General features: G+C 36.9%; 1 protein-coding gene across 7 annotated transcripts in view; it reads left to right on the top strand.

Moving 5' to 3' along the window:
* The window catches only part of COL25A1 (collagen type XXV alpha 1 chain), a 478,809-nt gene that overhangs the window by 279,693 nt on the left and 173,365 nt on the right, over nt 1-25,751 (top strand). For all 7 annotated transcript variants that reach the window (XM_036853780.1, XM_036853776.1, XM_036853781.1 and 4 more), the window contains exon 5: nt 10,548-10,565. In XM_036853780.1, the coding sequence (XP_036709675.1) occupies nt 10,548-10,565 (18 nt within the window). The remainder of the gene's footprint in view (nt 1-10,547; nt 10,566-25,751) is intronic.

Raw genomic sequence — 25,751 nt, 5'->3', positions numbered from 1 at the left:
AACATTTTTCTTGCTCCTGACTCCTCCAGCATCTCCTCCCCATCCCATTTAACTTTGTTGAAAGTATTGTTTGTTATTTCTCTGAGAAAATAGAAACCATCAGAATATAATTCTATACACTCCCACCACCAAATCTGATAATTTAGATCTGTACCCGCCTTTCCTCCTGCCACAAGGGACGAACTGTCCCTGACCATTAATCTCTACCACTCTGCTGAAACGTTCTTGTTAGGGTCACTGATTACCTTCACCATGACAAATTCAGGGATCAGGGTTCCTTTTAAATTTTACTGGACCATATTCAACACAGCCAAGTGCCCCCTGCTTGTTGAAGCCCTTTTCTTGCCTATCTCCTTGCTGGGTATCACTCTTTCAAGGTGCTCCTCCTACCTCGCTCCTTCTCAGCCTTGCGAGTTCTTTTACTTCTTCACGGTCTCTAAATGTTGTGCTGGAAGGTTCGGTCCTTGAACCTTTTTTCCTCCTTATTTACATTCACTTGTTGCTAGGTGATCACATATAATCGCATGGTTTTAAATATTATCTATATGTCAAAGGCTCCCAGATTTATATCTCCAACCTGGACTTCTCCTATGAACTCTAGACTTGTATATCCAAGTATCTACTCAACATCCGCACATGGCTCTTTCACAGATCTCCCGAACATGTCCAAAACCAAATTCTCCAAAGCTGCTCCTCTTAGTCTTCAGCACAGCAGTAAGTGACATCTCCTTCCTTTAGTTGCTCCAGTCAAATCTTGGAGTCACTCCTGACTCCTTTTTTCTCACACCCGGCGTTCAATCTATCTGCAAATCTGGCACCACTTTCTTCACAATATATGCAGGATCTAACCATTTTGTCCTCTGCCACTACTATCCTGGCCCATCCCATCATTTACATTTTACTTGGATTATTACAAAGCCTCTTAACTTCCCTCCATACTTACACTCTTGCCTTCTTACACTCTTTTCCCCACAGTGAACACTATCCTTTTCAAATATAATTCAGATTATGTCACTTCTCTGTACAAAAGCTCCTCTTGAAGGCTTTCTATCTCACCCCAATTAAAAGCCAAGTTCTTATCATGACTTGCAAAGTTCCACATGACCTGGATCTTCCACCTCTATGGCTGCACACCTTGCCGCGTTCCCATCGCTCCCTCCACTCCAGACCCACTGTCAGTGACTGGAAGACTCTCTCTCCTTATAGGGCATTCCTCTTGCTATTCCTTTTCCCTCTTTTCCTCTGTTCCTTTCATGACCACCCTATAAAATGGTACCCTCCTACTCTACTCTCCTTATCCTCATATGTTTTTCTTCTTAGCCATTGTGGCCACCTGCAGCATTATTTATAAACATTCTCTTACAGTCTGTCTCCCCCCACAAGCAGGTGGGACTTTGTTGGCAGGGACTCTCTTTTGTTTATTACATTTACCATATTCCTAGTACTTGAAGAATGGCTGGCACACTGGAGTGGCTTAACAAATATTGACTGAATGAATAAATAAATAATCAACCTTACCTTTCCCACCTCCATCCCACACTCAGAAGACTTCTACTTGAGAGTGTCTTGAGATTTAGGGCTAGGAATACTTCCATTTTCTGCCCCTGTACATCCAAATGTATTTGCATCTGTCTTCACTTTCTTTCTCCTCTACTTAGACAAAAGGACACCCTTTCTCCTCACCCCGATTCTCTGACACCACTTCTTTTTGTGTTCTCTTGTATATTGATTTTGCTCTACAAGCCATTTCTTTCCTCTCAGCTAATAGTTTTCTGTCAGTTTGCAAACATTGTCAAATCCTCCCCACCTACTGTGAAAACAAATGAACAAAAAACTTCTCTCCAACTCCCTTTTAGCTACTATCCTGTTTCTGTTTTCCCTTTATACACAGATACTCAAAAGAACTGTCTACTGAGATTGGCAAAGAGTTGGTACACATGGTTTCCACCTTTTGCCTTCTGTAGACATTGCTGATTAATCCCAGTGCCATTTCCCAAACTCTATAACCCAACCTCAGAATCTTCTTTTAACACATTATTCCAGGTGGCCATTCGCAACCAGAGTTGCCACTTGGTATGACACCTGCTTGCCACCTCTGGAGCTTATTCTTGTCTTAATTTTCTCACCTCACTGCTCAAACACTTATAATAAATATTCTGACTTCCTAATGGTTAAATGCAATGGACTCTTTCCAATCCTCATTTTAATTTCTCTTTTTGAAATTCTCTTCAGTATTGGCTTTATAAACTCGTGTTTGTTGTTATTGTTTTTAATTCTTTTCCTCCTCAGTGTCCTTTGGAGATGCTCTTCATCTCTTTCCCCTAAAATGTTTGTCTTTGTCTACCCAGGGGTTCTTGACCTGGGATGAATGATTTGCTAGAGAATCCATGGATGGACTTAAGGGGTTTGTTGTGTGTATGCAAAATTAAGTTTTTCTTGTATGGATATTTCTAGCTAGAGCAGCTATAGCTCTTATCCAATTTAAAAGAGGATTAAGGATGACTGCTACCTGTTCCTCTGGGTAATCTTGCCCAAGCTCATGGCTTCAGCCACCAGCATGATACAAGTGAGAGCACAAAAGGGTTCAAGTCAGACAAACCCATGTCCATATTCCAGTTTCCCCTTTTTGAAGCTGTGTGACTGGGAATATTACCCAACCTCTCTGAAACTTGGTTTGTTCAACTATAAAATGATGGAAATGAGCCCTGATTTGTAGTTATTGTAACCGAGATGTCATTTGTAAAACCCCTGGTGTCTTGTGGTAGTCAGTAAGTGATAGCTGTTATGAGGCAGTCCTAAACATCTTGGTCTCTAAAGCACACAAGCTTCTCAGCTTGCAGAGCCTCTCTGCCCAAATTTTGTGGTAGGTTTCCATTTTTAGGGTTCTGTTTCACTGGAGCAATAAGCATTATGTGACTCACACGTTATCAATTGACTCTGCTTTTATTAACGCATTTATTAACACAAACGTCTAAGACAGCTGCAGAGAGCACTAAATCCATTTTTTTCGCACAAAATTTAGAAAATTGGATTGGGCACTTACATAAATTTAAATCAGACTGAGAGATGTTTATAAATTGGCTTCCAGTATTTATCTGGTGCAATCAAAATAACACACTTTCAAAGATGTTAACAAACATGGCAGAAACCAAATTATTCATTACATACAATTTAAGAAAAATTGGTTGGGCAGTAAAAATGGTTTTTTGCGTTCTTTAAAAGATGTGTGTTTTCAAAACAATGGAAGCTGAGCAGGTGTCTCTACTCATGTGTATTCCATGTATTTATTGTTTCCTATTAAACATATGTTTGTAAACTTATTTATTTACACCTTCCTGATTCCATGCCACTTGGTGAAAAGGCTTGGAGATGTAGTATGTTTTAGAAGTTTGATACACATTTATATCCAAAAGCATAAGTCCTTTAAATCAGGGTCCCCCGGATCGGTACCGGTCCATGGTCTGTTAGGAACCAGGCCACACAGCAGGAGGTGAGCGGCGGGTGAGCGAGCGAGCCAAGCTTCATCTGTATTTACAGCGGCTCCCCATCGCTCGCATTACTGCCTGAGCTCCGCCTCCTGTCAGATCAGCGGTGGTATTAGATTCTCTTAGGAGTGCGAACCCTACTAATTAACTGTGCATGCGAGGGATCTAGGTTGCCCGCTCCTTATGAGAATCTAATGCCTGATGATCTGAGGTGGAGCTGAGGTGGTGACGCTAGCGCTGGGGAGCGGCTGCAAATACAGATTATCATTAGCAGAGAGGTTTGACTGCACAGCGACCATAATAAATCAATTGCTTGCAGATTCATATCAAAACCCTATCAGTGAGTGGCAAGTGAAAACAGGCTCAGGGCTCCCACTGATTCTGCATTATGGTGAGTTGTATAATTACTTCATTATATATTACAATGTAATAATAATAGAAATCAAGTGCACAGTAAATGTAATGCACTTGAGTCATCCCAAAACCATCCCCCGACCCCGGTCTGTGGAAAAATTGTCTTCCACGAAACCAGTCCCTGGTGCCAAAAAGGTTGGGGACCACTGCTTTAAATGGCTTTATAAAATAATACAGCTAAATCCCAAAACCCAAATATTTTGGCCTGCAAAATTGCAAAGATTCCCAGCAAACTCAGCTGAGCAGGGATCCCCAATGTATGTGGAACCATGACCTCCTGTAGGTGGTGCTTGACTCTAAAACTCTCCTGCCCCTGTCTCTACCCCAACCCTACTCCTAGAAATGATGTGGGGCATACACAGAAGGTGAATTAAAAAACCTTACTTATTGAATTTTAAAGAATAGTTTTAAGAATTTTTCAGATTCTTCCAAGTAACTAAAAACACCCTGAATTGGGAGAAAGTTGGAAAATGGAATTCAAAATCACTGACCTAGATCTTTGAGTGAATGAATCTAGTATGGAAAAAATTTGACTTAAGGTTCTGTTTAAAAGTTTTCTGCAGTGAATTAGGTATCGTGCTAATAAATATTTTTATAATCAAGACATGGGGCTAGTAAAATTTTGTGAATTCTAGAAAACTCTAAAGATAGAAATAATTACTCATAATTCCACCACCCAGAGATAACCACTATTTTCATATATTTTTTCTCTCTTCCTCCCTCTCTCCCTTTCTGTCTCCTTTCTTCCTTCCTTCCTTCCTTCTCTCTCTTTCTTTCTTTCTCTTTCTCTCTTCATATAGATAGATTTACAAATATATGTCTGAATAAATACATATGCATACACATGTAGAATTATGTCCTAGAAAATATATATAATCTGTATTTGATATACTACAATATAAATAAATAAAATATATGAAGTTTATAATTGGAATAACACTGCATTATCCGTGTTGTATCATAAGGAAATAATCATAATAGTCAGATATTTATATAGAAATATGTAAACACTGTTTATAATACCAAAAATCAACCTCAGTGGAATATTAGGCATCCAGTACAATTTAATATTGTAAATTAATGCATAAATGGAGTCTTTATCTTTCTTATGCTCTGTATGTGAAATTTTTAATGACAAAAAATGCACATGATAAAATTCTTTACTTTTCTTATGTTCCTGTTATGAACATTTAATCATAAGAAAGCTAAAAATAGTATGGTATTAGAAAATATAATAATGTTTTAAAATTATTGTGGGAAGGACTTAATCTGCTTAAATATGAGTAAATCTTTAAATAAGTCATGTTATTTATTTTCAAAAGGCAAATATCATGGAAGAAATCTTCCAAGTTTTGAATGAATTTTTGTTTTCTTTACATTGAACCCAACAAAACCATCTCCATGTTTGCTCTCGCTCTCTTTCTCTTTCAAATTAAAATAAAATGACATCCACCAGGCTTGCGACTATAGCTATTTATTTTCCTCTTGAGTAGAATATGACTTTTCTTTCCCAGAATTAAAACCACCAAGGGTTAAGTATTTCTTAAAAGAAAACCTTAAATTGAAATAGTCTAAGTCATATTATGTGACTGTGGCTAAGGTAAGAATTATTAATATCTATCCTGTAGGGTAACACAACAGGCAATATAAATTATGAATAATGTTTGTCTCAGTCAGGCGCGTAGGAGTCTTTGGAAGCATGAGCAGCTTACAGACGTTGAGAGATTATGCAGTCTTTGCAAAGCCATTTTTTAATTAACACACATAATCTGTAATGCTTTATTTCTTCAATTGCTTTCCTCTGTAGTTTAGCATTTGCATATTAATTTGTTTTTAAAATTAATAGACACTTTTTATCTAAATTTGAATTAGTTGAATGAATTGTTGGTGTTGGTTTTATAGCCTACTTTAAATTGCCATGCTATAATTGTGGAGCATTTTATAATTTACAAAGTAATTTGATATAATATTCTCACGTTAGTTAGATGTGGAGGTTTAATCAAACTAGGGAGTGATTTTTCTTCAGGATAGCACTCTCATGCTTTTTGTTCTGAGGCACATATGTAGGTATCTAAATCCTCCTCTGATGCCTCTGCAGGCTTCTGCCTTAGCTCCATCTCTATTATCTGAAGAAGATTCCACTGAGGGAGGAGACTTCCTCTTTGACATACATGTGTTTATTCTGCAGTGAGCAGAAGCCAAGAGATTAAGAAGCTACATTTTGAAAATACAACCCTGTAATGTAACGATAGTCAACTTCCTAATGGTTCTCTAAAAATATTGTAAATCATTTTTGGATCAGTCAAAATATTCTCATCTTTCAGCAATTCAGTGATTGTTTCTGAAGCACCTTATAACTTGGGCACTGGGGTATTGGGAATTAAATGTGAAGGGAAGATGAGCAAGATTCCTGCTTCTTGGCTGCAAGTGTAGAGTACATCTGTTCTATTTACTGGCACAGACTTTAGGTCAAACTGCGACTCTTGAAAGGTTAAGTGATCCCATTGAGATGGTTCCATGATAGGATTCCTGTTGGTCCTCAGAACCTCTGCCATCAGAATAATCCTGTTGCCACTCAAAGTTCCTGTGATGTCATTCTAAAGCTTTACCTGGGTGCTTACTTCAGGTGGTATTTTCTTCTGAAAAGAAAAATAAGCTTGACATCTGAATAGGTGAATTTGAGAATTTTCAAGAGATAATAAAGTTATGGTAATCATTGTCAAATGATCTTTTTAGACAGGAAGGGTTCCAAAATGCAAAATCATAGAAATTATTATTTTGAAGTATTTTTTCTTTCAATTCAAGACAATGAAATAAATCTGAATCTGAGGGTACTAAAAGAGGTAGTAAAGGTTGAGTTTCTTAATGGGGACTTTCTAAGTTATTGAAGTGATTTCTTTCTAATTACCTTGAAGCAGAGGTAGCACCTTTTAGAGTTGCGTGAACAATACTAATCAAGTTTTTGTAAGTGAAGGCAATTTTATTTAAAATGTATCACAGTAAAGATATATGTGGGTCTGTTATCCGACTCAGTATTTCAAAGTAAGATGGTATTTTAAAAGTACAAATTTTGTGTGCCTATCTGTGCATGTGCTAATGGAAAAACAGCATTCCTCCCATTTGAAAATGAATGACACAGAATTACCAGCCATGAAAAAGTATCATGTACTGAAACTAATTGCCTCAGTCAGAAATCTAAATGACTTTGTCGATTTAGAGAAGAGTGTTAGTACTTTCTGGCAACCGTAGTTGTAATAACAGCCTAACAAAGAATGGTTAATATTGCTCTTTAATTGCCTAAAGTAACAGTACCTACTCCAGTGATACGTCATGTCATTTATCACGTTCCATTGTGGTTTACTTGCCTCGCGAAACTTTCAACTTGCTTTGAACACTTTTCTGTCAAGCATCAGCTACTGGCTGATTGTTTTCCACCATACTTTTCTGATTACCACATTTTAAAGTCAGTTCCTCCTTCTGCTTCTTTTTCTTCACACTGGTGCCTTAGCTGCCTTGGGGGCATTGCACTGGGCTTACTGTAAACCAGCCACTCGGAACACTCAGCTTTCTCCTTCTTTACATGTATGTTCCAAACTTCAGTATTTCTGTGATTTAACTATTTCCCTTGGCATGGCTCTTGATTATACTAGATTCAGGTTTTTATTTTTAGAAACATTTTGGTGATTTGCTTGGGGAAAAAGGTCCTTTTCAGGAATTCCATTTTTACAAATTAAGCTGTATTTTGCGAACTTTAATCATAATTTTCAACTACTCATTTAGAGTGCATTTTAGAAAACCGAAAGAAATTAACTTTCAGTTTTGATTATTAATAATGTTCACTACCTATAAATTAGAATAGACTTGAAAAAGATCCACTAGTGAATGAAAATACGTGTATTGCTCAATGAACTACTCAGAGGCAATTTAAAGAAATTCTGAGATACTTCTTTGGGCGATCTGTGTGTGAAGAAGTCTTCCTCGCACAGTGCCCTCAGTCACCAGGGAGTTTCTGAGATGCTCTTCTTGGGCTCTTGTCTACTCTCCCTCTATGCTCTGCTCTCCTGCGGGGGAAACTAACACTTCTACACCCACTGACACCACTCCTCCATCACTTCACTCATTTGGCCAGATGGCTCTACTACCATGACTACAAGACTCCAGCTGCTAGACTGTTTTCTTACAGGTATTCTGGGTGTCTCCTAGTGAATAGTTTGTTATATCACATGCAGTGAGAAGACTTGGTGTAGGCAGCCCTGGAATCTTGTGTACGATTTGTAAGTCTTACCTTGTGTAATCCACGTTTTAAGGAGCGTTGCCAGATTTGCCATGTTGTATGCGTCGTTTTTCTGGAAAGCCTCTCTACCAACCCACTTCCATCTCTCTTTTTCACGTTCCCCACCCTACACATACACACATACCTGTACACACACCAAACACACCTGAAATTCATATCACATGTTAAGGTAATCTGAGTTCCCTGGTGCTACATACTTTCCAATGCCTATGTAAAAGTCAACTTTTTAATCTCACTGTCATTTACTATTTGTTCTCACTCTCATTAACATAAAATTCATAATACAATGTATATTTGTATATAATAACATAGAAATTTATACACACACATTGTGCTAAAATCATTTGTTCAACGTAATGGCAGAAATGCCACTTTTTAGAGGCAGACAGGAAAAGCCTATAATTTGTAAAACAACCATAGGAATAAAAAAATCTCAGCAATGATGCTAAAATATATTCCTTTGAAGAAATTCTTTCTGATATTAGAGAATCCTATGTTTTAGTTTTTACAAAAAAACCCAAAAAACAAAAAAAAAACCCATATAAGACAGGTAATGTATTCTGAGGTTCTTAAAAAGATGCATGTTCACATTTCTGAGTTTGCATTAGTTTAAAAGTTCGGAAAGATCAGAAGCTTAAAGTATCCAGAGAGAGAGTGAGAATGCAAGTGCGAGTGAGCACATACTGTAATTTCATCCATTACATGGATCTGGGAAGACCCATATTTACATGGAGGTGAACAGCCCTGCACTTGTAGGTTCTCCATGTTTAGAGCTGAGGTTAGGGCTGTCTGTTGCCCTCAAGAAGCTTTGCTGACCTGGTTTCTGTACAGGTGTCAGTTGAGAGGCTGGGTGCCTGCTGGTCCTAGGTCTGCATCTGGAAGCAGGGATTCACACTGTTGCAGCCCGGGAGTGGCTGGGAAGTTTCGTGTCCACTCACGCGAAGAGTGCCCTGGGACCACTGTTGATCTGAGCAAGTCTGCATATAGCTGTGAGTTTAAACTTCCAGAGTGAAAGGCAAAATGGCCTGGTGCAAAATGTATGAACTTTGGAATCAGTTTTGGGTTTAAATTCTGGCTTTTCCAACTATAGGCTGTGTGATTTTTAACTTATTTCTATGAGCTTCAGTTTCTTCCTTTATAAAATGCAAGGCAGTTTTAAGGAATAAATGGAGTAACATATCCAGAGTTGCCTGGGACTCAGTAAGGAATGAATGAATGGTATTTTCTTTCTCCCTCTCCATCACTAAAAGAGTCAGGAGTGGGGTGAGTAACATCCACAGTGACTTGGTGTAGCTCCCCTTCCTGGTTTGATTAGATAAAATCTAGCCAACCACATTTTCAGACGAAGCTCTTGGAAATCATCTGTTTTATCCCCAGTCAGTTAGAAGGCAAGTACCTAGAGAAATTCCAAGCCTGGAGAGGGACTGAGAGAGAAAGAGAGTCTTCTCTGGGAGTTGGATTAGGTCCATGCTTTTTTGTGTAATACCCAGTGGCATACAGCTGATAGAATGAGATTATACATTATTTTTTAAGATTCCCTAACTCGGTGTGAACTTTTTCTTTCATTTCATCTTACACAAAACCCAATTGGAGATTTTAAGAAGGTGATATGTAATCAATACTTTTATTCACAGGTGATTTTCCTTTAGTGAGAAGAATTTGCAGTTATGCTGCTTGGAAATTTTTATCAGCTTAAGCAACAAAAAAGTAACATTCAAAGTAAATCCGATTGACCAGATGTTATATAATCTATTGATTGTATGAGGAGTTATGATGCACTTTAATTGAGCCAAAGACCTCTCATATCTGTTTAAAAATGCCCTTAGGCTAGATTATGCAGAGTAAAAGATAGATGTTTATTTTTTAAAATTGACGTAAAATATTATTGAAACAATGAGAAATTTAAAGTGTCAGTGAATTCTAAAACTAAAATATCTGCCTCTTTTTTCTTCACTTTGTGCCATCTCTGAATATGCAGCTCATAAAAATAGTATGTGCTAGAAGACCTTCCCTTTATGTAACCCACTCATTATTATAATGTGAGATGTATTTCACCTTTTGCCTTCTTTTTCTCCATTTTAATTCTAGAGCATACTAAAACTCTTGAGTCATTTTGGAATTACATAAAATGACCATAATATCAAGATTTTAGATAAATAGCATAGAGTGAAAATATTAAGATATAACATAACTTTTTGAAAAACACAAGTGAGATTTGTCAGTAGTTAGGTATTATTATCTTCAGAAATATTTTGAAAAGATATTCAGAACTAGTTTAAATTTTGGTACTGAAACTATTCACTTAAGAAACAATTTTGTAATTCTTTTTCTTTTTTTCTTCTTTTCAATTTCAGGGTCAGCCTGGTCCTGAGGTAAGTGAACTATTTTTCTTCTAACAAATCAATTTCAATTAGGATTTTCCCAGCGTGGAGGTTTTTCTGCAATTCTTTTCAAAGGATATAAAAAGTTATGAACCAGTAATCATGACACCACACAGTAGACCAAATATTTCCCAGGAGTAAAGCTTCAGGGCCTCTTAAGGGTTGTATGAGCCACATCAGCTGTTGGACCAGATGGCAAGTTTAACAATGTACTATCATATAAAGCAAAACTCTTAACTGATCTGAGACAGTGCCACAGGACTTTCATGTAAGATAAAATGATTTAGTAGTAGATGTCAGGTATGAACTTGTTCGTGTGAAGTACTGATTAATCATTACTATTAATGTTGTTGTAAATACACACAGACTGATTATTTAGATTGTGATCCTACCAGCTGCTTTTGATTCATTATAGACAGATATTGAATTCGTTCTACATTTCAATATAAACTAACTGCTGAAGATATGGTTTATAATTAAATGTGAATGCAGTCAACAGACAGTCTTTTGGCCCTAAATCATAATGAAGAAAATGAGGAAATATTAGGGAGGGGAGGAATGTGTAAAAAGATGAAAGTACAAAAGAAAGGAGTTGTCAGAAATGAAGAGTCAGTAAAAAACAACAAACTCATTTATTGTAGTCAGTAGGAATCTAGAGAGAAGGAAGTGCCACTATTAATGTTTTACCTTTAACACTATAATACCTGTAAATAACATAGTTATTTATTGAGTTCCCTTTACGTCTCTTTCCCCTCGATATACTGAATGTTATTTCTGTCCTAGATTGTTTCGTAAATAAATGATTTTCATGATATCTTGGTTAATCAGTATCATAAATTGTCTATTGTGTGCTAATTCTCATACTAGACCATGATAGTATTATTTATAGTTTTTATGAGCTCTGAATTTAAGGATGTCCAATGAAATAAACAAAAATGCCTTCAGGAGAACAGTCCTTTTCACACTACTCATGAGAAATATCTTGAAAAGTAATTAATTTATATTCACGTCAGAGAATACTCTATTTATAATTTTCACTCTTATATTCTAAGTTATCTCAAGCTAATTATTGGAGGGAAAAAAATCCACAAAAGAAAGTTGTAGTTTATTCCCTAAATTTGAAACTGCTACATTATGAGATGAAGACAAAGTAAAAGGTGCTTTGCGTGCTTTATTTTATTTAATGCTACAATAGCCCTGAAAGTATTATTATCCTAGATCTAGATCTAAGAGATATGTATTTTGAATCCCTTCTTATTCTGTATATATACATGTCTATATATAGCTGTGTGTGTGAACCTATAAGAATATATATATATATATAATATATACTCATATATAAAACATATGAGGAACCTAGGAGAGACAGTGTAGAGCTTGCCTCAGAATCTCCCCACTGAGGGTAGGGAAATTGATGCATTTATGCACTGATTTCCTGCCCTTCACTGGTAAGAGTCGTGCCTGGGTGGTAACTCCCTGGCACTTCTGGCCTGCCCCAGAAGGTAGCACACTGCAGCTACTCGAGGAATGCAGGAAGCAGTAGGAACATACGGGACCTTTATTCTAGCACCGTCTTGGAGGGAGGCAGTGGTGTGTGTTGGCACCTACATCTGCTACAACATCCAAGTGCAAATGTCCTATAGGAAAAACAGAGTGGAAAACTCAGATATGGATATAAAGACTTGGAAAACTGGACAAAACACAGCATTAAAAGCATATTAATTAATGAGACTTTAAAGAGGATAACTGTGAAAGGAAGAACATGGTCATAATAAATCTTGACTACACAGCCACAGTGAGTAAGCAGAAGAAAGATGATAAACCAGCACAGGAAGCCAAGGATGGTCAGAACCAGGAACACCTATGGATGGTTCACTGTAGCTAAGATTTGAAGGTATATCATGGCACTTCAGAATACCTTCACAGCAAGTCTTATATTTACTATGGCTCTTCAGAAAAGTAGTCTACCTAACTGCCTATACTTGAAAATTTTAGAAATTTTGAAGGAGGATAGGACTGGCATTTTCAAAAGGTGATCTGCTCTGGTTTTCCTTCATTTTGGCTACAATTTTGCTTTTAGTGGACACTCAAGTCACATGATCATTTCTTCCAAAATGCCTTCCTCATGTCACAGCAAAAGGAAAGCAATGGATTCAGGAAGGATAGGTATGAGGGGAAATGAGAAGACAAGAGATACCCTCACACTGTCTTTCTATGCCATGAAAAATAGGCAAAGAGTTTTGCTATGTCCCCAAGGAAAAGTCTGACCTACCTCTTATCCCTACATCATTATAGTATTTTTCAAAAGAAACTTCCAATTTTAGATTTTAAATGAGAGAATTCTTAATGAAGTTTTCATTTAGTACTAGATGATTGTTAACTTTGTTCTGCTTGTTATTTGTATGCAAATGTTTATGTCAATGAGTGTTTTCTTGCATAGGTTGGACATCACCACCTCGTCTTATTCACATTGTTATATGATGCAAAACTCATCCTTAGACAGTGAAACTCAATTCTGCTTCTTCAATATCACACATTATTTAGTAAGGACTTCCAGATTAATAGGGTTTTATTTTGCAGACCAGTGGGAAAAAGGGAAAATGTCTTATAATCAAGGAGTTCTGATCATCTTCCTAAAATTGAAGGCAGCTTGGCTGGACTTAGCTTAAATTGCTAAAAAATTGCGAAGACTAGAAAGCTAAATAGCAGTGAACACTGTTACAGTGACAGTATGAAATTGAATACGAAAATAGGCCCTAAGGAAGAGAGGTGAATCTATGCATTTACCTAAATGGGTGAGAAAACGGTTCTTGACAAGGGAAATGAGATGGTGAAAGGATATTAGAAAGAAAAAAAGGCAGTTCTAGCAGCTGTGGTTAAGATGGGAAAAGAGGCAGGGGAATGAATGTAGATAATATTGCTGTGAATCCACTGAATCAGAGGAAATCAAATTCTTGGAGAGGAAAAGGGATGGGTTAGAGTAAATAATGTCACAGAGACTTGAAAAAATGATTAGGTAGAAAGAGCAAAAAGAACAAATAGCAACAGAGAGTAAGGAAGGGCAGAAAGAAGGGAAAGAAATTAGAAAAAAAGACAGGTGAACATTTGTATTTCAACCTAGAGGTAATGGGAATTATTCAGGGGGTGGAGCAAAGTTAATCTATTGACATGAAAGTCACCCTGATAATTTTTTCATAAATTCATATTAACATAATTCATTTCAATAACTCATGTATCTATTTTGCCTCTATTAGGTACAAGGCACAAATGGTAAGGCTGTGAAATTGTGAACAAGACAGACTCAGTCTCTGTTCTTTTAATATTAATAGTCAAGTAGAGTGTCAAAGTTCTGTCAATTCTGCAGACCCACCATTCCAAGGATGACTTTAACCACACATGCAAGTCCTGCTCTGTGTTTGTACATCTGGTTAATCCCCAGGTTTCCTTGGGACCTTGGACATGAGGCATTTAAGGAGGCCTTTTTCCAACATGCAGGTGACCCAGCATCAATGCCATTGCTCTAAGTGTAGTCCTGGTGCCCTGCCTTTGTTCTAATAATTGGGTTTCTGCCCAGATCTAGGCACCCCTGTTCTGACGACTGAGTCCTTTCCTGGTTCCTCTTGCCTACATTCCCTTTCTCCGTTACCGTCTTCATCCCAGGTCCTCCTTTCCCTATCCTCTCTACTGCCGGGTATTACTTACAGTCATGGTGCGCATGCTCTGTGCAGCCTTGTTAATGGCTGACCAAACAGTTAGCTGCCTGTAGCTCACTGCCTACCTGAGAGGGACTCTCCATTTCTATTTCTCTTGACCATGACTTCCCCATTGCCATTCTGCCCACTGTGAACACATGCCTGTTGCCTGGCCGGTCTCTGCTGCAAGGGAGCTGAGTCAAGAAAGTGAACATTTAGCTTTTTCCTGTCTGTATAGTGGAGACATCAAGGGTTGGGACCGAGTGTAGCATCAACCAATATCAACCTATATATGTCTTTTTCTATCACGGTTCTGATTATGTCATTCTTCTGACTCCCAAACTTTGAATCTCAATATGACTACCATTTAGTTCCTTACCTGACATTCAAATCCTTTGATCTGGCCTCTTTTTCCAGCACTATCTCCCACTGACTTTTCATTAAATTTCTTTCTGGACGTCAGTTTGGACAATGCTTCATCCAAACTGAATCAAAACATTTACTTTTTTCACTTCAAATATGTTTTCCTTCATTTGTCTTTTCTTAAACCAGTCTTTTCTCCAGAACTGCTTCTCTCCTAGCCCCTAGATACACTTAGTTTCCACACATCCAAATATGATAACCCTTCATACTTACATGTTACTTCTTCCATCAAGATGTCGTTACTCTCCCTTAGCTGAATGTACTTTCTTCCTTTTGCTGAATCCCCACAGCATTTTATCTGTACACCTTTTTATATTACCTTACACTTAAAACAGAGGGGGCATAGACAGCGAAGCTAGACAGCTCATAAGTCAAACCCTAGCTCTTCCACTTAGAAGCTCTGTGATCTTGGGCAAGTTACTCAGTCACTGTGAGTCTCATTTCCCCCATCTATAAAGCAGAGATGATCATGTCTTCTCCCAACAAAGGGTGTGAGGATTGAAATAACACATGTATAACTTCTAACACAGTTTAGTACATGACAGGCACTCAGTAAACATTAATTCCCTCCCTCCCTTTTCCTCTTTCTGTTGTATCATAGTTATTTATAAACACCTTTTCTCTCTTTATTACTAGCTTTTATGATCTTCAAGAGTGGGATCTATGCTTTCTTCAATCTTCACTATCCTCCACAACACCTAACTTAGTTCCTTGTATGTAGTAGAAGTTCAAGAAATCTTATTGAGTTGCAAATGGTATATACAAGAGCTTAAGGAAAAGGAAGCTGAGGAGGAGAGAAAGCTATCAGCTTTTCATAATTCTAAATGCCCAGTCAATAATACCATGTAAAACTGGCCTGAGGTTTCTAAGTTCTGAGATTTTTCTGAACAGGTATTAATGTTAATATCTCACACCCACATGGTTTGGAGGGTTTGGATACCTTCGTTTCCTTTCATAATAGTAGTTTATTCATGTTGATATTTAATCTTTGGCGAAAATAAACTAATAGCATTAGCCCAGGACTATACTTATGATGTATTACTTTATTTTGTAAAATCTATCTGTAGGGGTCAAAGCTTGGATTTGATTTTTAACAATCAAGACAGCTATAGAAAGTAGTTCATGGTGGTTGTAACACCACATTGCTTAAGCAATAATATTCTCCCACTAATAATTTAATACAAATTGTAGGAACTAGTCGTTTTTTTAAAAAAACCTCCTCAGGATTCTATCTTGCACACTTTATAAAATATATTGGCCTTCTCTTCACCCCAAATAACTCCATCAGTATATTCCATAGTGAAACCATTATATTAATGATTGGTACCCTTATATTAATGATTGGTACCCCTTCTATACCAAGGGCACTTCTTTTGCATAAAATTTTTAGAATTTTAAAGCCCTCCTCATAACTCCCCTTTGGAGTTGCATGTGAACATAAAGGAGATATAGTTCCCTTAGGAATTTGGAGGACTAAAGTTGCGTGCATAGTGTAATTCTGTATTACTCAGTGAGAAAAAAATGCAAGAGAAAACCACAAGCAAATACCACCAGACAACTGCACATGGAGGCGTGTGCCTTCCATTTGTACTTGTTCAGATGCACTTGAAAAGAAATGGAAGATGTCACTTTGCCTTTTTTTCCCCAAATCCCTTTTAACTTGTTGTTGTTGTTGTTGTTCTGATATTGTCGTTGCCATTTCACAACGTTTTACTAAAATTTACAAAATAAAGCCATGTGTGCCTTGTAAGGAATTATTCCTGAAAAAAATACTATATTTGGAGACAGTATTTAGCTTTCCATTCATATGTTTTTAATTATATATTAAGCTCCTTCTAACCTAACACTTTAGCAATTCCCATATTTCATGTTTGTGTTCCAGCCTTTGTCAGGTCCATATAACCTGACTTGGGAGCAGGGGGAGGACATATACATTCTCCAAGAAATTTGAAATTCATGTGTCTGTGACTGCATGCATGCATGCGTGTGTGCGTGTGCATGTGCGTGTGCTTGTGTGTGTGTGTGTGTGTGTGTGTGTGTGTACAGAGAGTCTTTATTTTACTCACTACATAATAGAACTGTCATATTAAATTAGTAATGTAGTCTATTCTGGATAAATCATGTTAGACCTGATAAAGTATTATCATGCCCCATTGTCTGTACTTTATGTGGTGGTTATATGATAAAGAGAATGATTATAAAAGTCTTAATGTTTTAGTTTTTGTGGTATTTTATTAACTAAATGGTTAACATGATATGAAAGGCTCCATTGTACTCCAAATAGCTTATACCATTAAGAGTACATACAATACAACAGCTTATTTATTTTACTATAACCATATCTCTTTATTTTTACATGGTCATTTGTGTATTGAATTGGTGTAACGTTATCCCAAAGTTTAATTTTACCTTAGAATTCTTTCCTACTGAAATTAATTGAAGAACTTCTATTGCCAACTTTATACTTTATTTTCTACCAAATATATTCCTTTTAATTCTATCTGAATAAAGGTGAGTAACACAAAGCCTTTCATGAATAATTAATCTGACATTGATTTGCATACGTAGAAGCTGTTATCATTCCCCAAACTTACTCATTTCTATATCTCAATTTTTTAATACAGTGTTGATATGTAGAAAATGCACAATAATGTTTTGTTGAATAAATGTATATATTTAATAATTTAGATTTAAAGCTAATTTTATATTCACTTGATGATGAAATGACTGAAAGAACTGAAAATATCAGCTTTAACAGTCCACTTTTTAAATTTTAATTTATTTTTTTAATTTTGGCTGGCTGGGTCTTCATTGCAGCACGTGGGCTTCTCTAGTTGTGACGCTCAGGCTTAGTTGCCCTGCAGCATGTGGGATCTTAGTTCCCCAACCAGGGATCGAACCCACGTCCCCTGCATTGGAAGGTGGATTCTTAACCACTGGAACACCAGGGAAGTCCCAACAATCCACTTTAAAAGGAGCATATGGAATACATTGGCTAAGGTTAAGGAGATGGGCTCCATGGGCAGACACCTGGGTTTACAGCCTGGTCTACAGCTTACAAGCTGCCTGACTTTGGGCAAGTTATTTTTTTCCTTCAGTTTTTCAATGTAAAATAAGGATGGTTGGTTTGACTTAATACATGATTTAATGAAGCACTTGGAACAGGGTATGGCACATATAAGTGTTATTATTAAATCTAAACACCTACATACATACCTTCTCACATAAGCATTCACACTGAGACAGAGCCATGAAGATATATTACCCTTATAGTGATACTTCTGCTGGATAAACATCCAATAGAATAATGGCCTCAAAAGATAGAGGTTTAGGATAAGTAGTTTAATCTTAAAATTAAGAAAGTCATGAAAAATTATTATCATTGTTAGATATACTTATTGTATATATTCTGTATCTAAAACAAACATTTATGTGTCCAATTCTTTCTAAAGGTATCGAAAAGTTTTAGTTAGAAATATTGTTCTCCATAGTATTTTATGATATTAACTTTCCCCATCCAAGGGCAAGGCATATGCAAATGTAAGAATATCAGTTGTATCTCATAATACTATATAAATTTAATTCAATCTCAATCCAAAACTCAAGAGGACTTTTTAAAGGAATTTAGTAAGTTGTCTATACAATTCATATGAAAGAGGACGGGAGCCAAGTGGCGAAGAATGTTTTAAAATAAAAAGAAAAATGAGGGAAGACTTTCCCTACTAGATATTGGAGCATTGAATCTACAGTATAAACTTAGTTTACTAACATACTGTAAGACTTCTGCTCCTAGAAAAAAATATGTAAAACAACAGTTTTAAGGCATTGGACAACAGGCAGCACAGAGAGGGAAAACAAACAAGGTGAACCCTAAGATTGCCCAAACCTACTGCCTGGAGAGAATTTCTCAGCTGCAGCACAGCAAGGAGCACCTAAACAGAGTGGTCTCTGACCCTTGAGGAGGTCAAGGCAGCTGGAATTTGTGGGGCAGGTGAGAGAGCAAAGAGCCACATGGAGAGAGCTCAGAAGGTCCGCAGAGAGTCCCCCTTGATAGCTCAGCTCAGTACTCATCAGTAGTACATGTGTGTCTTAGCTCAGGCTGCTACAACAAGATGCCATAGACTGGGTGGCTTAAACAACAAACCTTTATTTCTCTATAGCCATTATTTTGTAAAAACTTTAAATAGAGTATAATCTATAAACATATCGAATTGATATGTTGTACACCTGAAACTAATATAATATTGTAAATTAACTATACTTCAATAAAAAGTTTTTTAAAAAAAGAAATATTGTTCTTCAGTGAATTAAAACTAATTCAGTTTGAAGTGTTTCAAACTTTAAAATTTTTATTTATAAATTTTCTCTAGTTTATTATATATGCACATGTAATTTCTCACATATGTTTTTATGGATTTCTTTGTTTGATAATTTTGATATCCTATGAGAATTCTTAATAGGCTAAATTTATTTTCTCTCTAAATATCTCCAGTCATATTTCAATTGATATGATATTTTTCATACAAAATATATTCTTCGGATTGTGTAGAGATTACAATGGAAGAATGCTATTAGATAATAGGTAGAAAGATAGCTCCAGAAACATTTTATTCTATCTTCTTTCTTTTGGATAGACCTCATTTAAACCTAGTTTAAACAATGGCTGAAGTGACTCAGTATTGAAAATGTGGGGAGAGAGAAAATAGAATATACTCTTTCTAAAAGCTTGGAGTCACAGGCAGGAGGGAGAAGAGAGCCAAAAATATCTGCCCATGTTTGAGATGTGAGAAAAAAAAAAAATCTTTCATTGAACAGAGTTCATTTCGTCTTCAAGAGACTGTGCAAAGTTGTTTATTCCTTTTGCTATTAACTCTTCTGGAACTAGAGTCATGAGCCCACAAATGAGAAATCGTAGTGACCTTGAAAGGGACAATTTCTAGCTGAAGTCAAACATATCCTCATAAGCATTAATTGGAAGCGTGTTGGACATACAGTTATCTGTGACTTTTTGATTGTCAACAGGCTATTCAGAGAATATTACTTTTGGCCCTGATGTCCTGTTAGAAACCTCTGTTGCAGGAAATCTGCTAATATATTTATTGGACACTTACCATGTATAAGGTACAAAACTACACATTTGAATTAGTAAGAGAGGAGGGGAAGGGAAATACTATTTACAGAAGACCATATGTTCTTTTAATTACTTCCTACTACTCCCATATGAGCTAACTATTGTTTGTTCCATCTTACAGATGTAAAAACTGAGGCTCAGAGAGGTTAAGTGACCTGCCAAAGGTCCCATGCTTGTATATATTAAAGCCTCCAAAGTTAGCATTTGTTACATTTCCCTCTCTTACATATTGATCTCTTCCTGCCCTCAAGGGCCCTGCCCTGGTAGTTTAGCGTGAAGCATACGTCTTATACCTAGTGAGCACGAGCTAAGTTTTATAAAAGAGTTACAAGTGCTTCAGGAGTTCAAAACTAGGGAAAGAACATATCCAAAAGAGGGTCAGGTAAAGCTCAGGGAAGAGAGGTCACTAAGATGAGCCGTCAATGACTGGCAATAATGACAGTGGGATGTAGAGGAGGCAAAGATGGGACTTTTACTGCAAGGACTAATGTTTCTTTCAGAAACTCAGATTCCTACTGTGTTTTTTTCCAAGTAGCTCCATAGCTCAGGTTGCCAGGTAAGAAGTTTCAAGAAAGTTGTGCTATCGTTATTCTAAGCAAAATGATAACTGATGATGTTTATTCAGCAGGAAGAATGGCATAAGCAAAGTTACAGAAAGTGACCAGAGTGAGGGGCCCTCTGACAACAGCTGGTATTCAAGGCTGACTGGCGGACAGGATCCTTAAGGGAATAGAGGCAGAGGTGGCATGGGGGATAAAGCAGAAAAGGAAAGTTAGAAGCAGATAATAGAGGACTTTGGAATAAAGATGCAGACGTAGAGAATGGACTTGAGGACACGGGGAGGGGGAAGGGTAAGCTGGGACGAAGTGAGAGAGTGTCATGGACATATATACACTACCAAATGTAAAGTAGATAGCTAGTGGGAAGCAGCCGCATAGCATAGGGAGATCAGCTTGGTGCTTTGTGACCATCTAGAGGGGTGGGATAGGGAGGGTGGGAGGGAGACACAAGAGGGAGGGGATATGGGGATGTATGTGTATGTATAGCTGATTCACTTTGTTATAAAGCAGAAACTAACACACCATTGTAAAGCAATTATACTCCAATAAAGATGTTTAAAAAAAATAAAAAATAAATAAATAAATAAAATAAAATGAGACAATAGAGGACTTTGGACACAAGCAGAAGCTAACACTTTATTTGGTAGGGATCAGAAGGGTCATCTAAACTAAATTTTTAATTATGTAACTACTTCTTTGGGGAATTCTCAAACTTATTTAAAAGGAAGAGAAAATAGTGTCATAAACTGCCCTAGACCCCTCAATCAGCTTCAAGAGTTATCAAAGACTAATCTTGTTTCATGAATCCCTTCCTCTTGTTTATTTTGTTTTGCTTTGTTTTTTGATGGTGTATTTAAAAGCAAAACCTAGATATCATGTCATTGCATCGGCAAATACTGAAATATGAATCTCTAACTGATAAGACCTTTCTGTAACATATCCATCACTTCATTGCTGACCCTAATAAAATTAATAATAACTCTTTAAATATCATCATACCCAGTCCATATTCAAATTTCCCCAATTATCTCAAAAATGTCTCTTTATAGATGGTTTGAATCAAGACGTAAAGCCCACACTTGGAATTTAATTGCTATAACTCTTCAGTCTCTTTTATTCTATAGTCATCTTCCTCCTCTTTTTATGTTTTCATGTCATCAATTTTTTCAGGGCATTCATCCTATTTGTAGAATGCCCCACATTCTGGATTGGTCTGACTTCCTTATGGTGCTTTTGAACTTATTCTCTTATCTTCTGTATTTCTTATAAATATCTTTTGCAAGTTCTATTTAGAGGTTTGATTAGGTTCTGGTTCAATTTTCAGAAAGAGTCTCTTATAAAGGTGTAATATGCTTCTTATTTCATCATACCAAGAAGCATAAAATATTTGGTTGATTGGCAGGTCAGTGGTATTGGCCTGCTTTCCCCAAACCTGTCACCTAATAGCTTTTGCATCCATGGAGGCTCATTGCCTATAACAACTTTCTCAGAGTGGATTACAAATGAGCCCTTGATGTTTTTTGAGCTGAGAAATGATATGTTTAGAAATGCACTTTAGAAAACATAGCCTGCCAAAAGAATGTAAGAGGAAGTAGAGTAAAGGAAGACCAAAGATGCTTATAGACTATTCTTGTTTTCCAGGCACAAGGGTACTAGCAACAAACATGGGAAGCTATATTCAAAGGATTTTGGGGAGAATGAATATAGGACTTGTCAATAGATCCTATTTACTGAATCAAACGTAACACTGAGCTTTTAGACTTGCAGGAGTTAGCAGTGTGTTAAACAAAAATAGGGAAGTCAGAGGTCATGATTGGCTTGCAGTAGAAACTGAGAAGTTTGGTTGGAAAATGTTGAGTTTGAGCTGATGATGGCCTCTCTTGGCTTAGACATCTGGTGAGCAGTTGAGAATGCAGGATTGCAGCTTGGAAAAGAATTTAGGACATAATTCAGGTAATAGGTAAAGCCAAATAGTATATTTGATAGCTGATGAAGGGAGTAAAGTGAAAAGACAAAAGGTTTAGAAACAAATCTGGGCAATCTTGACACTTATGGGCTTTGTCAACCCTCCCTCCTCAAAGCTGTGGTTTATTTAGTTTTAGTTTAGCCCAGGGTGACTCCTTTCCAGGGCCCCAGTGACTGGCTCAGCAGTTTCCCTTCCCATAGCTCAGCTTTCTTCTTCCTAATGGAAAGAAATGCCCTCAAGAGGAATATGTATTTCAACTCATGTTACTTTATTTTTCCCAAAGCTAGAATAAAAATATGCCTTCTACCCTGCTACTTACTTTCTCTTCCTTCAAATTCAATTTCCTTTCTTTCTGTGACCAGTCTATTACTTAGGGAAGTTCAATGGAGATGGTAAGAAGTCACGACCTTAGAATGGGGGAATGGAGGGCAAAGGCAACTTTTCTTTCCTTTGACTTTAGGAGAGGGGGAATGAACGTGTTTGGAGACCAAGGAGAAGAATCCAAGGGAACCGTAATGGTGTTTATTTTGTTTTATTTTATGACTCTTTATTGAAGTATAGTTTATTTACAATGTTGTATTAATTTCTGCTGTACAGCAAAGCGATTCAGTTATACATATATATACAATTCTTTTTTATATATATATATTCTTTTCCATTATGGTTTATCATAGGATACTGAATATAGTTCTCTGGGCTATACAGTAGGACCTCGTTGTTTATGCATTCCATATATAATAGCTCACATCTGCTCACCCCAGGCTCCCACTCCATCCCTCCCCCAACCCCCTCCCCACTGGCAACCACAAGTCTGTTCTCTATGTCTGTAAGTCTGTTTCTGTTTCATAGACAGGTTCATTTGTATCATACTTTAGATTCCACATATAAGTGATATCATATGATATTTGTCTTTCTCTTTCTGACTTACTTCACTTTGTATGATAATCTCCAGTTGCAACCAGGTTGCTGCAAATGGCATTATTTTGTTCTTTTTTATGGCTGAATAGTATTCCACTGTATATATACACCACATCTTCTTTGTCCATTCATCTGTCAATGGACATTTAAGTTGTTTCCATGTCTTGGCTATTGTGAGTAGTGCTGCTATGACCATAGGGGTGCTTGTATCTTTTGGGATTAAAGTTTTGTCTGGATTTTTGCCTTGGAGTGGGATTGCTGGATCATTATGGTAATTCTATTTTTAGTTTTCTGAGGAACCTCTGTACTGTTTTCCATAATGACTGTACCAACTTACTTTCCCACCAACAGTGTAGGAGGGTTCCCTTTTCTCTACATACTCTCCAGCATTTGTTATTTGCAGAATTTTTAATAATGGCCATTCTGACCAGTGTGAGGTGGTACCTCATTGTAGTTTTGATTTGCATTTCTCTAATAATTAGTGATGTTGAGCAGCTTTTCATGTGCCTCTTGACCATTCATATTTCTTCTTTGGAGAAATGTTTGTTTAGGTCTTCTGCCCAGTTTTTGATTGGGTTGTTTGTTTTTTTTGCTGTTGAGTTGTATGAGCTATTTGTATATTTTGGAAATTAAGCCAAGAGAACTTGTTGAAGAGACAAGTAAGAGCAACAATGAAGAGCAGGGCAAGGGTGGGGAGAATAGGTATGATAGTCCCTTCACTCCCAGGAGAGAGGAGGTGAAGATACGAGAAAATCTGGAGATGGAGAGTGTGGTAGTTGTAGAAGCTTACATTAAAGCTTTTGCTCTGTTTAATCATCAGCTGAGAATGAGGGAGATTGAGCTTCTAATTTACATAGGAAGCTCAGGAACCACAGAGGAACCCTGAGATTCAGGATCTCCCAGACTCATCTGACAGTTGTTTTTTCCATCCTTTCTGTGTATCTCGTTAGACTCAAAGGGGACATCCTACCCTCATCCCTGGATTGTATTCAGTTGCCCTGCACAAAATCAATATTGCGCTATGAGATACTACAAGTGAAGTCAAGAATCAAAGTGACCTTCCAACCAGGCTTTCTTAAATAGTCTGGGAAAAATTATTTGGGGGCAGTATAGTAGGCGACATGAAGAAATAGATTATTGTAAATTAAACTCCAGGTTTAAAGATGGATGTTACCCTCTGAATACATTGACTGATATTGAGGACACTAAGAGTATTATAGGATAGTTTACACCATTAGCTGTAAAATCACAGGGCGACTATGGGCATTTAGAGAGCAAGTTGATACTTTCTTTCGACAAAAGGAATGTTTAGGATTCCAAGTCTTTCACCATGGAGTTCATTTTAATTTGACCTCTTAAAAATAAGTTTAAAAAAAAAGCAAAGTTAAACAAATAAAAAGTTTAGCAATCTTTTAAAATATTTAGATGTAGGAATGATTCTAGAAAGAAGGGACCTCTTGGTTATGATTGGCAGGAGAAGTAATTTGGCTGTCTTTGATTTGTATTGCGTTAGAAAAGAAAGCCAGAGTGAACTTCCCTGATTCCTGCTGTTTTATAAGCCCTTAACTCCATTGAGCTACATCAGCCTAACTTTCAAGAGTCCTTTTTTAATGTTTGGTTTTTCTAAATTTTCTTTTAGAGCTAGACCTCACTAATTGTTTCCTTATGGCAGCTGCTTATGATTTAAGACTGATCATGGGTACGTATAGTCCCTCGTTCAAGGCTCAAGCTGACATCACAAAAGAACTTATAGTTACCATCTTACTACAGAAAATGACCAGAAAATAAGAGCTGTAAAAATTAGCTTCTCAATAAGTGGGGCTGGTTTTGATATTTTAAATTTCTGTTTGTACCGACCCCCTTTTCTGCTTGGTTTCTTTTAATCTTCAATGCAAAACGAAAGGTGTAAAGTCTGAAGCTATAAATCTGTTTATAGCTGTAATTCCCTTCCCTGGCTTAGCAGAGTTTGACACTATAATAAACACGGTTCTTCTGCAGCAACATTGAATCTGGTTCTTGTATATTTCTTTTATATGTTGCTGCTTTGAACACGGAGAGTTTTATTGCATTCTTGTCTTTCTGGGTGTTTTGATTCAGCGAGAATTGATTATCTACTGTATGCTAGGGGCGACTAGGTAGTTCCAGGGCCTAAAGTTTAGTCTTGTTTAGTCATTAAAGTAGTATGGTTAAAACAACAATTAAGTGTTTTTGTTTTGCTTTGTTTCGTTTGGTAATATTCCCTGTACATTGAAGTAAACTATATTAAACCCACATATTCTTGAAATGTTTTCAACCTTCCACCTAATACATTTCTCACCGCATTGCCTTGTGATTTTAGGAAATCAATATGCTTACTTTCTTCATCCTCAGGTCAAGTATCTGAAAAAGAAATTTAATTTTATGTTTAGCATGGTTAAAATATTTAAAATATTGAGCGTGTGCTTCAAAATCATTACCATTAGTAGATCAGGCATTCTACAAGTTGCT

Source organism: Balaenoptera musculus, chromosome 5, assembly GCF_009873245.2.
Source record: "Balaenoptera musculus isolate JJ_BM4_2016_0621 chromosome 5, mBalMus1.pri.v3, whole genome shotgun sequence".
Lineage (NCBI taxonomy): Eukaryota > Metazoa > Chordata > Mammalia > Artiodactyla > Balaenopteridae > Balaenoptera > Balaenoptera musculus.
Note: the sequence above shows the minus strand (reverse complement) of the source record. Positions and strands in the feature narration are given on the sequence as shown.